The sequence below is a fragment of the Crassostrea angulata genome, chromosome 9, assembly GCF_025612915.1.
Source record: "Crassostrea angulata isolate pt1a10 chromosome 9, ASM2561291v2, whole genome shotgun sequence".
Lineage (NCBI taxonomy): Eukaryota > Metazoa > Mollusca > Bivalvia > Ostreida > Ostreidae > Magallana > Magallana angulata.
The window spans coordinates 38828256-38842245 of record NC_069119.1 but is presented as its reverse complement, the minus strand read 5'-3'; the positions used below and the strand labels follow the sequence as shown (position 1 = coordinate 38842245).

Below are 13990 nucleotides of genomic sequence, written 5' to 3'. Positions count from 1 at the left end.
CATCACTTCCTTAAGGAGCCAGACGAAGGTTTCATTCCTTCCAAACATGGGGGAGACAATGCAGACTCCAACGATGGTCGCAGAATGTCGGAGACGGAGGATTCAGAAAATGAGACGATACCCACGGAAAAACTGCTGAGAATCCAGGAGTCTGAATTGCACCTTCTGAAAAACAAAATCGAAGAAATGATGGATGAGAAGTCTGAGTTAACGGAGAAGTGTCTGACGTTGAATACGCGAGTAGAACAGGAGATTCTGCTGCGCCAGGGACTCGAACAAGAACTGAACAGCCTGGTGGAAGATTTGTCCACCACTGAGCCAGCTAGTAATGCTGAACGACCGTCAAATTCTGATAATCCACAGAAAAATGATGGAAGTGATGGGAAAGAGAGGAAGGCTAGCTCCTTATCCATAGAAAGCTTGGAGAGTAAACTGAAAGGCCTCAGCTTTTTATACGAGAAAGAGAAGCAACTCAGAGAGGGACTCGAGTTAAAACTCAACACAGAGAAGTTGTACAGAAAAGACTTGGAGAAGGAGATCAAATCCCTGAGTATCGGCAGAGACCCTCCTCTTAGTGCAGGCCCTCACATCCCTGGGGGTAAATCCTCCCGGAGGGGACGAACTCTGACCCAGAGACAGTTCTCGTATGAGGCGGAGGACGCGGGTCAGCAATCGGGCGACAACTGGACCGTGCTGAGTCTGTTCTGTAGCGAGCATTACCGCGACATGGAGAGCAGGGTCCACCAGTTACAGTTCCAGAACCAGTTTCTGAGCGAAAAAATTCGCATCGTGGAAAGTCTGAATAACGGGGAGCGGAAAGCGTTGGTGGAAAAGAACCGGAAACTGGAGAGTGAGCTGAAGGAGCTGAGACACGGCTCGGTGTTTGTGGAGGAAGACGAGGAGCTGGTTGTGGAAGACGTGATGAGTAAGAGCTCTAGTGGCCCAGGTTTCCTGACTGAGGAAGATGTGAAACTAACAAAGGAAGACATCCAGCAAGCGAAGGAAGGCAGTGTGGAAGACGTGATGAGTAAGAGCTCTAGTGGCCCAGGTTTCCTGACTGAGGAAGATGTGAAACTAACAAAGGAAGACATCCAGCAAGCGAAGGAAGGCAGTGTGGAAGACGTGATGAGTAAGAGCTCTAGTGGCCCAGGTTTCCTGTCTGAGGAAGATGTGAAACTAACAAACGAAGACATTCAGCAGACAGAGGAAGGCAGCGTGGAGGATGGGACGAGCTCAAGGGGGCCAGGGTCCCTGACAAAAAAAGATGTCAAAAAGACCAAGAAAGCCAGCCAGCAGACAAAGGAAGATGGCAAACAGACAAAGAAAGGCATTATGGAAGATAAGGTCGATGATAACACAAATGCTGGAGCAGAGGAGAAACAAGTTTATTTTGAAGACACGAGCACTGGAACCTCTCTAGTGAAGAAAGGGGAATCAGAGAAATTATTGTCTGAAGAAATCTCAGTCAAATCTGAGAAGGAAATCTCAAGCACATCTCAAAAGAAGAACCAAGAAGACGTTAATGAGCTCAGAGAGATGCTCAACACTCAACTCGAATTGCTACGGAGAGATAATCTCTCTTTGCAGCTGGAAATGAAAGAAAAAGACGATTTTCTGGAACATGTAGAAAGCAGGACGAAAGATTTGGTGTCTGATCTCAAGAGAGAACAGTCAGAGTGTACAGAGGCCAGGCAGAGGGGAGAGGAGCTAGGACAGGAGTGTCTGAATAAAGAACAAGTCATCAAAGAAATCGCAGCAGAACTTAGCACACTGAAAGACAGGCTGGATGAAGAAAAACTAAAAAACAGCAGCTTGAAACTAGAGCTGGGTAAAATCAGAGAACAAGAGGTGTTAAATTTAGACCGGAGTTGTCAGACGGAGGAACTGTTGAACAATGATTTCAAGTTTCTTGCTGAGAGAACAAGAGAGGTGGAATCAGCCGAGGTACAGACTGATCCAGATCTGGTATACACGGGACATGTAGGGAGTCAGGCTGAGGAGGTTAATGGAAAAACCAAGGATCAGCGAGGTGCTGATGGTGTCAGAGGCAACCAGACCTCAGAGAAGGAAACGCAGGCTGAATGTGGTCCGGTCCACAGTGAGGACGGGCAGACACAAACTGATACAGGGGAAAATCACAAGGTGTCCCAGAATGAACTGGAGGCAATGAAGTTAAATCTTCAGGAAAAAGAGGACTACATCAAGAGACTGGAGGACGAGCTGGATCAGATGGAGACCTCGGGAGATGTAGAGGACCCGGGGGACCTCCAGGAATTCCAGGAGTACCGTGACAGGACGGAGAGAGCCCTCAAAGAGAAGGAGAGCTATATAAGGAAGCTGGAGGAACACTTACTGGGCCGGGAAACCCCCGAGAGAAATCTGAAGGCACTACAAGAGAAACTGTCTGTGGAGGAGGCTCCGAAAGTGGAGGTGGGTGGAGAAAGTGTGGAGGGCCTACACATTCACATTGAAACGGATGAGACCCATAAAAATCCACCGGATGAAACAGCGGATAAAGCAGATGTTAAAGCCACGATTGATCCTCTCCTACCATGGCACTCTCCACTGGACGACTTGTCTGAGCCGTCTAATTATAGCGTCAGGAGCGCGTCTCATCTGGAGATATCAACCAGTGTACCCGAGGTTATCCCCGAATCAAGAGATCTGTTCTCCCCGGGATTGTCTGTGTGTAGCACTGGCTCCACGTTTAGTGGTGGGAGCTGGGATCAGGGATTGGAGAGGATAGTGTCGGGATTAGGTCCCGAGGAAGACGGCCACAAAGCTCTTGAGCACAAACATTTTGAACTCATTGATGAGATCTCCAACCTCCGGAAAGACCTTAAAGAAACCAAGTCTATTTATACACAGGAAAACGCCCTACTACAGGAGGCCCTGGACAGGGAGAGATGGATGTCCGGGAGTCTCAGGTCCAAGCTCGGAATGTCCAACACAGTGGTGAACTTTGACCTTTCGGCCGAGATCGTCTCCCTGAGGCAGAAAGTCTCGGTGCTACAGGAGACGAACAAGATGCTGCAGACAGAGAACGACAGATGGATGAAGAGAATCCAGGAACAGGAGAGGCTGGTGATGGAGTTCAAAGGTCAACAGACCACAAACCGAGGTCCCCAGGGGGAGAGGGACGAAGCATTCACCCGACAGGTAGCGCTGCTACAGCAGCACAGGCAGGAACTGATGGACCAGTTAAAGGAGCGGGAACTAGAAAACAACAAGCTGTCCAGTAAACTGGGCGACCAGATGATTCTAGAAGAGAACCTGAGGAGGGAGAAAGACCTGCTGAAAGTGAAACTGAGCGAAAGAGAAAGTATAGAAGACGAGCTTCACGAGAAGAAGATGGAGCTACAGAGACAGGTCGGGTACCAGAGGAAGCTGGAGGACATCATCTACCACAAGAACCTGATCGAGAAGGAGCTGATGAAGCAGAAGAGGCTGCTCGAGATGGACTTCCTCGAGATTGAGTCTAAGCTCCAGGAGAAGGAGGAGCTGCTCGAGATCCAGAGGAGCCAGCTACTAAGGGAGCTCCGGATGAAGGACCAGATCATGGCCCTAGGGAGCGAGGCAGGGTCAGAGGTCACAGGATCCAGGATCCAAAGTCCGTCCTTCTCTGAGACGTCCAGTATTCACAGTGGGGGGCTGATGTCCAGGGGATCTCGTCATCAAAGCGTTGATCTCAATGTCTCGAGATCAAGTGAGATGGTATCTGGTTGTCATAGCGTGGATCTCAATGTCTCGAGATCGAGTGAGAGGGAAGCAGGGAGGGTGGGGGTGATGTTAACAGATGCTGAAAAGCAACATCTCAGTGCCATTGAGTTTCTGAAGGGAAAGCTGAAGCCAGGGTCAGACCAGAATCTACACAAGAGAGAATCAAAGTCTACACAGAGGTCTCATCCTCTCCGAGGGAGCACGGGAGACGTGGGGAAGGGCAGTGGTCACCCACGGCAACACTCCGGGTCATTGGGGTCAGGGGACCATACAGCATTAGAGTGAAAATGACACCAAAGGGACATAACTCTGCTAGTTAGAACAGGAAGATCCTGTGCTCCAATTTGTGATAGTGCTGACAAAAAGACATCGCTAGTAAGAGCTAGACATAGCTGCATAGAAAAAATCAAGGAGTGTTAACAAGGGACGTCACTCCGTCAGTTAGAATCCGATAGTGTGAAAGTGTTGGCCAAGGCACACAACTCCGCCACTGATGGTGGACAAAATCGGTGAAAAATCGTAACAAAGAGGACTTCATTCTCTCTATCAGAGACTGAATGTAATGTGTGTAGTCAAAATCTAATGATTCAGATACTAATTCAGATAATTTTATCCTTTGACATGATAGTTGTTAGGTTTAAGGGGAAGCTCAAACCTTAGCTCCATTAATTGTGAGTGGAAGAGAAACAGTGGGTGATTGTAGACCATGGAGCCTGCAGCATGCTTGTCTCCTCTGACAATACAGTGTGTACTCTTATACTGTAGATTCCTTATTCTACGTGAGGACTTTATTCTGCCATTCAACGGTTTTTCATAAAATCCCAAGAATATTTGAAAATCACGAACGCAAAATTTTTATCATTATTTCTTATAGTTTACATGCATCTGAAAGAATCTCGCGATTATGCGCGGATATTAATTTCCTCGCTTTTAATCAGGAATTTACAGTAATAGTGGTTTATAATGTAGATATGTTTTAGTACGTGTACGTACACGGAGCTACTGAGTATGTCGTTCAGACATGTGCCAAAATTATCTTCCTAACAATGTGTATATTGTGGAGTCTGCATTTTGTTGACATTTTACTGTTTATACATAATTATCTATCTGCCTTGCTTGGGACCATGATATTAGTCTTGAATGTGGACAAGGAAATCTGTTGAGTCCAAGTTGTGTTTAAGTGAATTCTAATTCTTGTTTCAGTCAAGGCCAAGTCATGATCAAGTTTGAAAAAACAGATCGATTAGTTTTCTTCCTTTGTGAAAATTTTTCTTTTTCTTCCAAAATTTGATATTTTATCTTCTACCAAATGAACTTTGGATTTCTTGACTCATTATCTTTTGATCCTCTTAATCAATTAATTAAGAGGGCTTGATGGTGGCGGCCATTTTTAGACTATTTTAATCTCTTTAGGAAGAAGAGCTATGTACAAAAATAATGAAAAACATTCAGATTTTAAAGCCTAAATATTTAAATATTTTTTTTTCTTTATATTTTATATCAAGTGTCAAAGTTTAAAGTAGACCTGGTGGTTAATTGGTTGACCATCCAGCCTCAGCCTCCCGAAGTTTTTGAATTTTTGTAAGTTTCAAATCCATATTTGGCTTCAACAGATTTCCCCTGTTCATTTTCAGGGCCTGTCATTTTTGCATGATGTATTTGGTGAAGGTTTTAATTGTTTTGGTGAATGATGTATTATTGTTATGTTAAATTTGTACAGCGAAAATGTATTTATTGAGGAGAGGAAGAATTCTGTATTTTGAATGAAGGCAGCGAGAGTTAATGTGTACATCAGTTATTTCCCTTTGAAATATCAGTAGCTGTTTGCTACCCTAGAATAACAAGTACCCAAAAAACCATCAAGATTTAATCTTTAAAGTAAAACTTCTCCCTAAAACTAAAAAAGTGTATGTTTACTATTTAGTTCTTATTATTGAATAGAACATGACAATGATCAAATATATAACATTTTGAATTTTCTTCTCTTCAAGAAATGAGAAATTACTTATTAATTTATTGACAATTGTGCCCAACCAAAACTGTGTAATCTAAAAAAAAAATTCAAAGGGAAATAAGCCCTGTATATGTTAAACTCATCATAACCTGCATGTAATCTGTATATGCTTGTACATATATTAAGGTGGCTCACTACACCTTCAGATAAGTTCTCAAATCAGCAAAATCATCAAAATTACTTGATTATGATAGATAGCATGATGTATAAGAAGTATACAAGTCAAATAGGGCGAAAAATGTGAAATTTAATTTGGATTAAGAGTTATCTTTTTGAAAATTTAACTCGGTAAAAATGAACTAAAGGCATAATTCTAGGTGAGGTACCTTAAATATTGTTATATGTAAACTTAGAGGGATATCCCCCTCCTCTGTGATCTTGCCATTCCAATGACGTATCTTGTAACTGTTTGAATTGAACGCTAGCATTGGTTATAATTGATGTAGCTTCTCCATTGCTTGTGAAGGGATCAATTATTTTCAAACAACAACTTTTTTTCCTTAGATCCTCCTTAGTTTTGAGATTCGGTTGTTTTGTAAAATCGCAACGAATGCCTGATTTTTAACATACTTTTATATAGTTTACATCTAACTGTCAGAAAAATAAAAGCTGGATTTTAAAACCAGCAAGGTCTGTTTCTCACAATTTTAAGCAGATATTGATTCCTCGTTTTCAATTGGGAATCTACAAAATATTTGCTTTCAATTAAGACTAAGGAAAAAGGATATAGAAAACTGACCAATTTGTATAGCAGCCAATACCATCGCAAACAGTGGAGACAGTTTACATCACTTTGGGGACTATATTTGTTGCATATCATTTTTACATGTTTTTATGATGTTTAAGTTAAACCAATTGAAGTACCACAATGATTTTTCTCAAAAGTATGTAAAGTGATATAATTATCCAGATATCACAGTTAAATGTATTGTATGGTTGATATCTCCTGGATTTCACTGTAAAGTGACATAATTACTGTATATCAGTTAAATGTATTGTATGGGTGATATCTCCTGGATATCACTGCAAAGTGACATAATTACTAGATATCACAGTAAATGTATTGTATGAGTGATATCTCCTATATATCACTGAAAAGTAATATTATTATCCAGATATCACAGAAATGTATGGGTGATATCTCCTGAATATCATAGATAAATGATATCTCCAGATATCTGATAGTTTATAACATGGGTGATATTTCCTGAATATCATTATTAAGCTAAATCATGATAAATTATTTGATTTATCTCATAAGCTTGCTTATGATGACACAAATGATGATAATCTACTTGCTGAATTGTGTACGCTGTTTTTATTTACAGTTATTTATTCCTGTTTTTATTTGATATACTATTTATTATCTCTTTGGTGTCTAAAGAGACAATTTATTATAACGATGTCATATGATAGACATGTGATTATGGTGCTGGTGAAGCGAGCTTAGCTCTCACTTGGTTTTATGTACTACATATATATGATGGATACTTACTTCTTAGATGGGACCAGATGAATTAATTAATTTTTCCTAGGTGCACAGAATGATTTTAACGATGATGGAGGAAATCCTTGATATACCTCAATTACCATAGAACTTGATTTATAATTATTCAAAGTTTTTGTAATTTGTGACATGCATAATAACTGATAACACCTGATCCAGAATTGAATTTTTTTTATGGTCTGCTAGTTCGTTCATCAACTGTCTCTATTTTGTACTTCACGTAGCCAAATTCCGTCCACTTGTAGAAGCGTTAGATTTTGGTTTTGGTCAGGTGATATGATCATGTGACTGTCGTGTGATGATTCAGTGTAATGTTGAATGAAATAAAATAAAATTTGAAATCCCAAGATGTGCTATTTCATTCTGGAGGTTAATTTGCAGTTTTAGATTAACACAATAGATTGCAGACAGAATATCTGTGGCTACCTCACGATGGCATAAAGGTGAACACAATAGATTGCAGACAGATTATCTCTGGCTACCTCACGATACGATACGCAACACGATGTATATTAATGTGATACATCATGTATCACGATATAGTTGCTAACCAACAAATAAACTGATATCAATGTTGCCTACCTCTTTAAGTTATAATATGACATAAAGCAAATATGTCAATAATTTACAAAATTAACAAACTGTAGAAATTAAAATAAAATTCAATTGTTTAGAACAAAATTCTCAATTATTACCAACTTCAATTGAAATTTTTAAAGTAAAAATTAAAGTGATATTTTCAACAAAATTTAATTTCAGACAACTTAAAAAGTTTAACAGCATGTTTTGATGAATAACCAATTTTCATCCTTTCGAGAAAGCATGAATAATTTAAAAGAAGTATTCATTATGTTACGAGTCAGTATTTCATGAACTGGTAAATGATAATGGTGTAACGGTCTGTTTATCGTCAGCTGGATAGGGACGGTTTACCTCGGTATTGGGAAAAAATCCACAAGTTGTGGTATTGACTCAAGAATGACACTCATTATGGGTACTAGTTATGTAAGATAAATGTGCCCTGTTTTGCAGATTCAGTGATAATGATATAATGAATGACCTGTAAATGCGTGCCGTCTAGACATTCAGACAATTATCTGGGACTATTGAGGAGTTAATGATTACAAACAAGGGCATAGATTGAGTGTGTACATATATAGAGAATTCAGATCCTCTTATCTGTTCATGATAAAAAGATGAAAGAGAGAGAGAGAGACAGACAGACAGACAGAGACAGAGAGAGAGAGAATTTATGAAATGATGATAGGTAAGCAACAATGCATTCTTGTAAGTTTTACCAGGCAGAGCATATATGGAGAATTCAAATCCTCTTATTTTGGTGTTTTCTTATTTGTGATAAAAGATGAGAGAGAGAGAGAGAGAGAGAGAGAGAGAGAGAGAGAGATCATGAAATGATCTCTAAGCAACAATGCATTCTTGTAAGTTTTACCATTTAGCCATGAACATGAGTGCAATTTCATGTGTGGAGTTCTTGAATTGGTTTTTTATTTATGTTAACTTTGTAGAAAATAGAAATAAGAGATGAGGTTTGACTTATCAACCTACATTTTATAAAAATAAAGAGTTGCTTCCCTTATGGTGTTATGAGAATTTGTAAACAATTCTGTGGTAATCACAATATTGATCTCCCACTAAAGCAGTTCTATTGTGATTTTCTTTCTCTAGTACCTGTGTTATGTCACCTGGGGGTGTCAATTTCACTTAGCAGAAAGACCTCGAGAGAATAAACAGTATTGATTTCTTCCTGGCCATGAGGCAAAGACAAAATGTATATAAACATGTTTATTCTTAAAGAGGTGTAATATATAGATAGAGAACTCTGGGTGACTTATTACACCGGGGAAATTGATTAAATACCAGATATCTTCTCTCTCTCTCTCTCTCTCTCTCTCTCTCTCTCTCTGAGAGTAAAAAACACTATAAGATCTTAAGATCATGCATGCACAGTAATTGAGGATCATTAATGGATATATACAAAATGAGAGCCACAAGCTCAGGTGTTGACACAGTTATTTATAGTTAGAGGGATTTTCCAGGTCAAGTGACTACCTGTCCTGGTGGAGTGGATTTTCTCCATTCATTGAACGTTTAAATGTTCTAAGCTTACAAAGCTCCTACATTTATATTCATTCAGTAAAAAATCAACAAAAGTTTTTAAGAAATACTTCGATTTATGTTTAAACAAAGTCTGGAGTTTCCTATTTCTGCTGTCACTTGTCACTCTATATCGGTGTATGTGCAGCCATGGTATATTTATAGCATGCTGGGGGATTCCCGCACCTGTCGTGACCTGATCAATGGTGGAATCGACTCCTGACAATCGCCGACAGATTACGACGACAGGGTTTAAATGACGGCGTGTCTGTCAAGTGTTGTGTACAGATTCCAACTAAGATCACACTCTCCTACCTTTCTCTCATTAAACTCTTGATTTTTGTTTTGTCTTTCTTTGTTTTGGGTTTTTAAACCTGACGTATGATGACATTTAGAGTGCTGCTATACAGTGGCTCGATCTTCATTGATTTATTTCACGTAGGTGATTCCTACATTATGTCTGTACTTGTCGTAGTTTACATTTAACTGGAATCACCCGTTACCCTTTGACAATGTTAAATGTCCCAGTAAATTGATCAGAAAAGGCAGCCTTTTTTTTTAAGGAGTCTTTAAGCTTCTCGGGTTTCGTGGCATTTCTTTGGGGGTGTGGGCTCCCTGTCTTTGGAATGGAGGCTACAGTGCAGACAGGCTGTTAGTGTAACCAAGTAATTGATTTTTTTCGCTGGAAATAAACAGAGGAAATTCTGGCTCTGCAACATGTGATGTTCCGGAGCATCTTTCTAATCCCGTCATCCCCTGTTTTAATCTGGAATCTGTCTGTGCTAACTATTTGTCACTGAGATTTTTAATCCCGACGCGGTCCTTATATCTAGATCAGTTGCTGTGATGAGAAAGCAGTTGCTGTCACACCATGTCAATGGATGACAAAGTCTTACAATATTGTAGTTGTATCTAGAGCACTGACATGGATAATATTCCGAGGGATGACTCCAGAGCCACACCCCCAAAGCCTGGGGGCAGGGATTCTGAGGACTCCGCCCCGAGCCTAGGGGGTCAGGATTCAGGGGGCATCCCCTCTGGGCATGAAGCTGGGAGTTTGCCCTCTGAAACTCAAGTGGAGGTGATGGGTGTAAACAAAAATAAGCAGGTAAGAAGCCTGAGGGGTAGATAATAGAATAGAGAGCTGGGGGGAAATTTCTTATGGTTTCTTATGGTTAAGTGGTTAACAGCAGCCAGTCCCTTTCTTCCACTGTATCAGTTTTAAATCCCACCCCACCCCCCCCAATTACTCAAGAAATAAAATTATTTATAAAGAAACAAAAGAATTTCATGCAGATTTAATCTCTAGCTTTTTAAATACGTCAGCCAATTATGAGTCTGATTGCCCCTGAGTGATATTTATTTTATAATCAATACATTAAAAACAACACACAGATCTGTTATAATCATTTAATAACCATGTAATAGCAGTGTAAAAACAGTGTAATAACTGTGTAATAGCAGTGTAAAAAACGTGTAATAACCATGTAATAACTTGTGGGTCATAGGGTCAGTCAGTGCTATCATAAACAGTCCACCTGTCTCTGGCCTGCTCAGCATGTGGATATTCCACCAGTCTGCAGCCTGCTCAGCATGTGGATATTCCACCAGTTTGGGCCTGCTCAGCATGTGGATATTCCACCTGTCTGCGGCCTGCTCAGCATGTGGATATTCCACCTGTCTGTGGCCTGCTCAGCATGTGGATATTCCACCTGTCTGTGGCCTGCTCAGCATGTGGATATTCCACATGTCTGCGGCCTGCTCAGCGTGTGGATATTCCACATGTCTGCGGCCTGCTCAGCATGTGGATATTCCACCTGTCTGTGGCCTGCTCAGCATGTGGATATTCCACCAGTTTGGGCCTGCTCAGCATGTGGATATTCCACCTGTCTGTGGCCTGCTCAGCATGTGGATATTCCACCTGTCTGTGGCCTGCTCAGCATGTGGATATTCCACCTGTCTGTGGCCTGCTCAGCATGTGGATATTCCACCTGTCTGTGGCCTGCTCAGCATGTGGATATTCCACTTGTCTAGGGCCTGCTCAGCATGTGGATATTCCACTTGTCTAGGGCCTGCTCAGCATGTGGACTTCATAATGTTTCAAATCTCTTTTATGAGGACTTAATTCAATTAAAATGGGTTGGATGGTCATGGCCATTTTTAGACTACATTGACCTCCTTAAGAAGAGCTTTGTATAAAGATGTAGGTAAATACTCAAAATATATGCAATGTTTTGTCCATACTTAATGATTGGTTATAGTGTATAAAAGTCTAAAAGTTTACGGTAGAATGAATGACGACCCAGTCTCTGTGATTCTGTTTCTTTTTGATGACTGAATGTAATAAATTGAACACTTATAATGTCATTAATGGATGACCTAATGTAATTAATGGGAGACTTAAGGTAATTAATGGATGATTGAATGTAATAAATGGATTATCTAATGTAATCAGTGGGTGACTTAATGTAATAAATGGATTATCTAATGTAGTCAGTGGATGACTTAATGTAATAAATGGATTATCTAATGTAATCATTGGATGACTTAATGTAATTAATGGATTATCTAATGTAATCAGTGGATGACTTAATGTAATTAATGGATTATCTAATGTAATCAGTGGATGACTTAATGTAATTAATGGATTATCTAATGTAATCAGTGGATGACTGAATGTAATTAATGGATGACTTAAGGTAATTAATGGATGACATAATGTAATTATTGGATGACTGAATGTAATTAATGGATGACATAATGTAATTAATGGATGACTTAAGGTAATTAATGGATGACTTAATGTAATTAATGGAGAGGATGAATCTAAGACAGTTCTTTCTTGTCTGTTGTGATATTGATCGGGGTGCGGGCCGGGGATTACCACCAGTGTGTTTAGTGTTGACTCTCTCTCTGTGTACACAACATCTCCACCTACCTGTACATATTACCTAGCTGTGAATATCTATGTCTACCTGTATATATATCTACCTGTGTACACGTACCTCACTGTATGTACATATACCTATCTTTGACCTCATTCCAGCAGTTTGAGCACACTTCAGTGCCATAAAAATCTGTTGTCATCAGAATTGTCAGATTGTAGTAGAATTCAATTTTTTTCTGAGGGGGGGGGAGGGTAGAGTGCATACATAATATTGGTTGTTTATCATTTTTCAGTAATCAGACAGAAATTAAGAGTTCAAAGTAAAAATCAGACGATCTTATTCTCTCTTTTTCTGTCTTGTTCTTTCTTCAGAGTGTCTGTGTTTTCCTGTCTGCTGTTAGTCTCTTGTCTTCACTCTCTCTTTCTCTCTCTTTCTGGGTCTTTGTTATTCCCTGTCTGTCTGTCTGCTTGTCTCTGTCTCTATCTGTCTCTGTCTCTATCTGTCTGTGTGTGTCTCTCTCTCTGTCTTTCTCTCTGTCTTTCTCTGTCTGGCTCTCTCTCTTAAAGTAATAATTTTCTATCTTTTTTATTTCTACCTGTCTCACTTAGTTTATCTCTCTGTGCGCATTTCAAGTGTTTACTTCTGGGGGGATCATCACAACATCCATTTACTGTGAAAATTCTAGTGCTTCAACTACAGAGTACATCTTTCAAGTTGTATAAGTGTTATCAGAACGACTACAATTACTCAATGATTTCAAATAGTTTTGGACAACTTATCTCTGTTAGCTATCTATCTCAGATACATCTAGCAAACCAGGGCTGAATTTTACAAAAGAACTTAAATATTTACAGTCTTGTAAAAAGATCTTTAGAGAATAAAATTTGACATAAAACCATTCGTTTACAAATATTTCAATTCCCATAATTATATTTTCCAGCCATATGAATAAATCATTAATTAGTTGGTGATTAATTAGCATTCATTAATTTGATCGTAAATCGTAAGTTCTTTTATAAAACGCAGCCCTGAGCTATTGTAATTGGACGGTTGTGTATACACAGGCGTCCGGGAGTTTGGTCCAGTTCTGATGTTTGTTACTTTTGAAACCTGATTCCCCAAGATCTCTTGGTACATTCAGTTAACCCTCGTAAACAAGTTAAGGTCAAGTACTTGAACTCTGACCTTTGACCTTTGATACAATGCCCGGTATGCAGTGGATTAATTAATTTAAAGAGATCTGTAAACCAAATATTATTGTTTCATTGTTAGCTTGATTAATGTTTTAATTAATTAATTTCCTTAGCTGTGTATTGAATCGGGCTATGTGGACCATAGTAATTTTTGCCTCAGTGCACGTGGTTTTAGGTGAGTGGTGGAAAGTCTAACGTTTTGAGTGGGGAATAGAGTTTGGGTGGGTGGGTGGCTGGGTGGGGGGGGGGGGGATGGGGGTACAACTGTACCTTACCTAGGAATGCTGATATTGATTGGGTATAGTTTGCTGTTCCTGTAACTGACTGTTATAGAGTTTTAGGTTCCTCGACACACCAATATTATATTTTTTGGCTAAGGAATCTTTTTTGAAATATGATTTTACAAAACGGAAACTCGATATCTGCCATCATTTTTTAATATATTATTTGTGAAATCATATATCTAAAAGATTTATTATCAATCATCATATGATATGTTGTTTTCATCTTGATAGGTTCATAGTATGATCATAATAACATTTGCAGTAGTCAC

At 39.5% G+C, this 13990-nt stretch overlaps 1 protein-coding gene across 14 annotated transcripts in view; it reads left to right on the top strand.

The window, feature by feature from the left end:
- LOC128163698 (A-kinase anchor protein 9-like) overlaps nucleotides 1-13990 on the top strand; it is a 132853-nt gene that overhangs the window by 18023 nt on the left and 100840 nt on the right. The window contains exon 1 of one of the 14 annotated variants that reach the window (XM_052827343.1): nucleotides 10243-10464. The exons of the other annotated variants lie outside the window; for them this stretch is intronic. Within the exon in view, the coding sequence (XP_052683303.1) occupies nucleotides 10282-10464 (183 nt within the window). The 5' untranslated portion in view covers nucleotides 10243-10281. Of the gene's footprint in view, nucleotides 1-10242; nucleotides 10465-13990 lie in introns of those variants that run through there. 14 annotated transcript variants of the gene reach the window in all.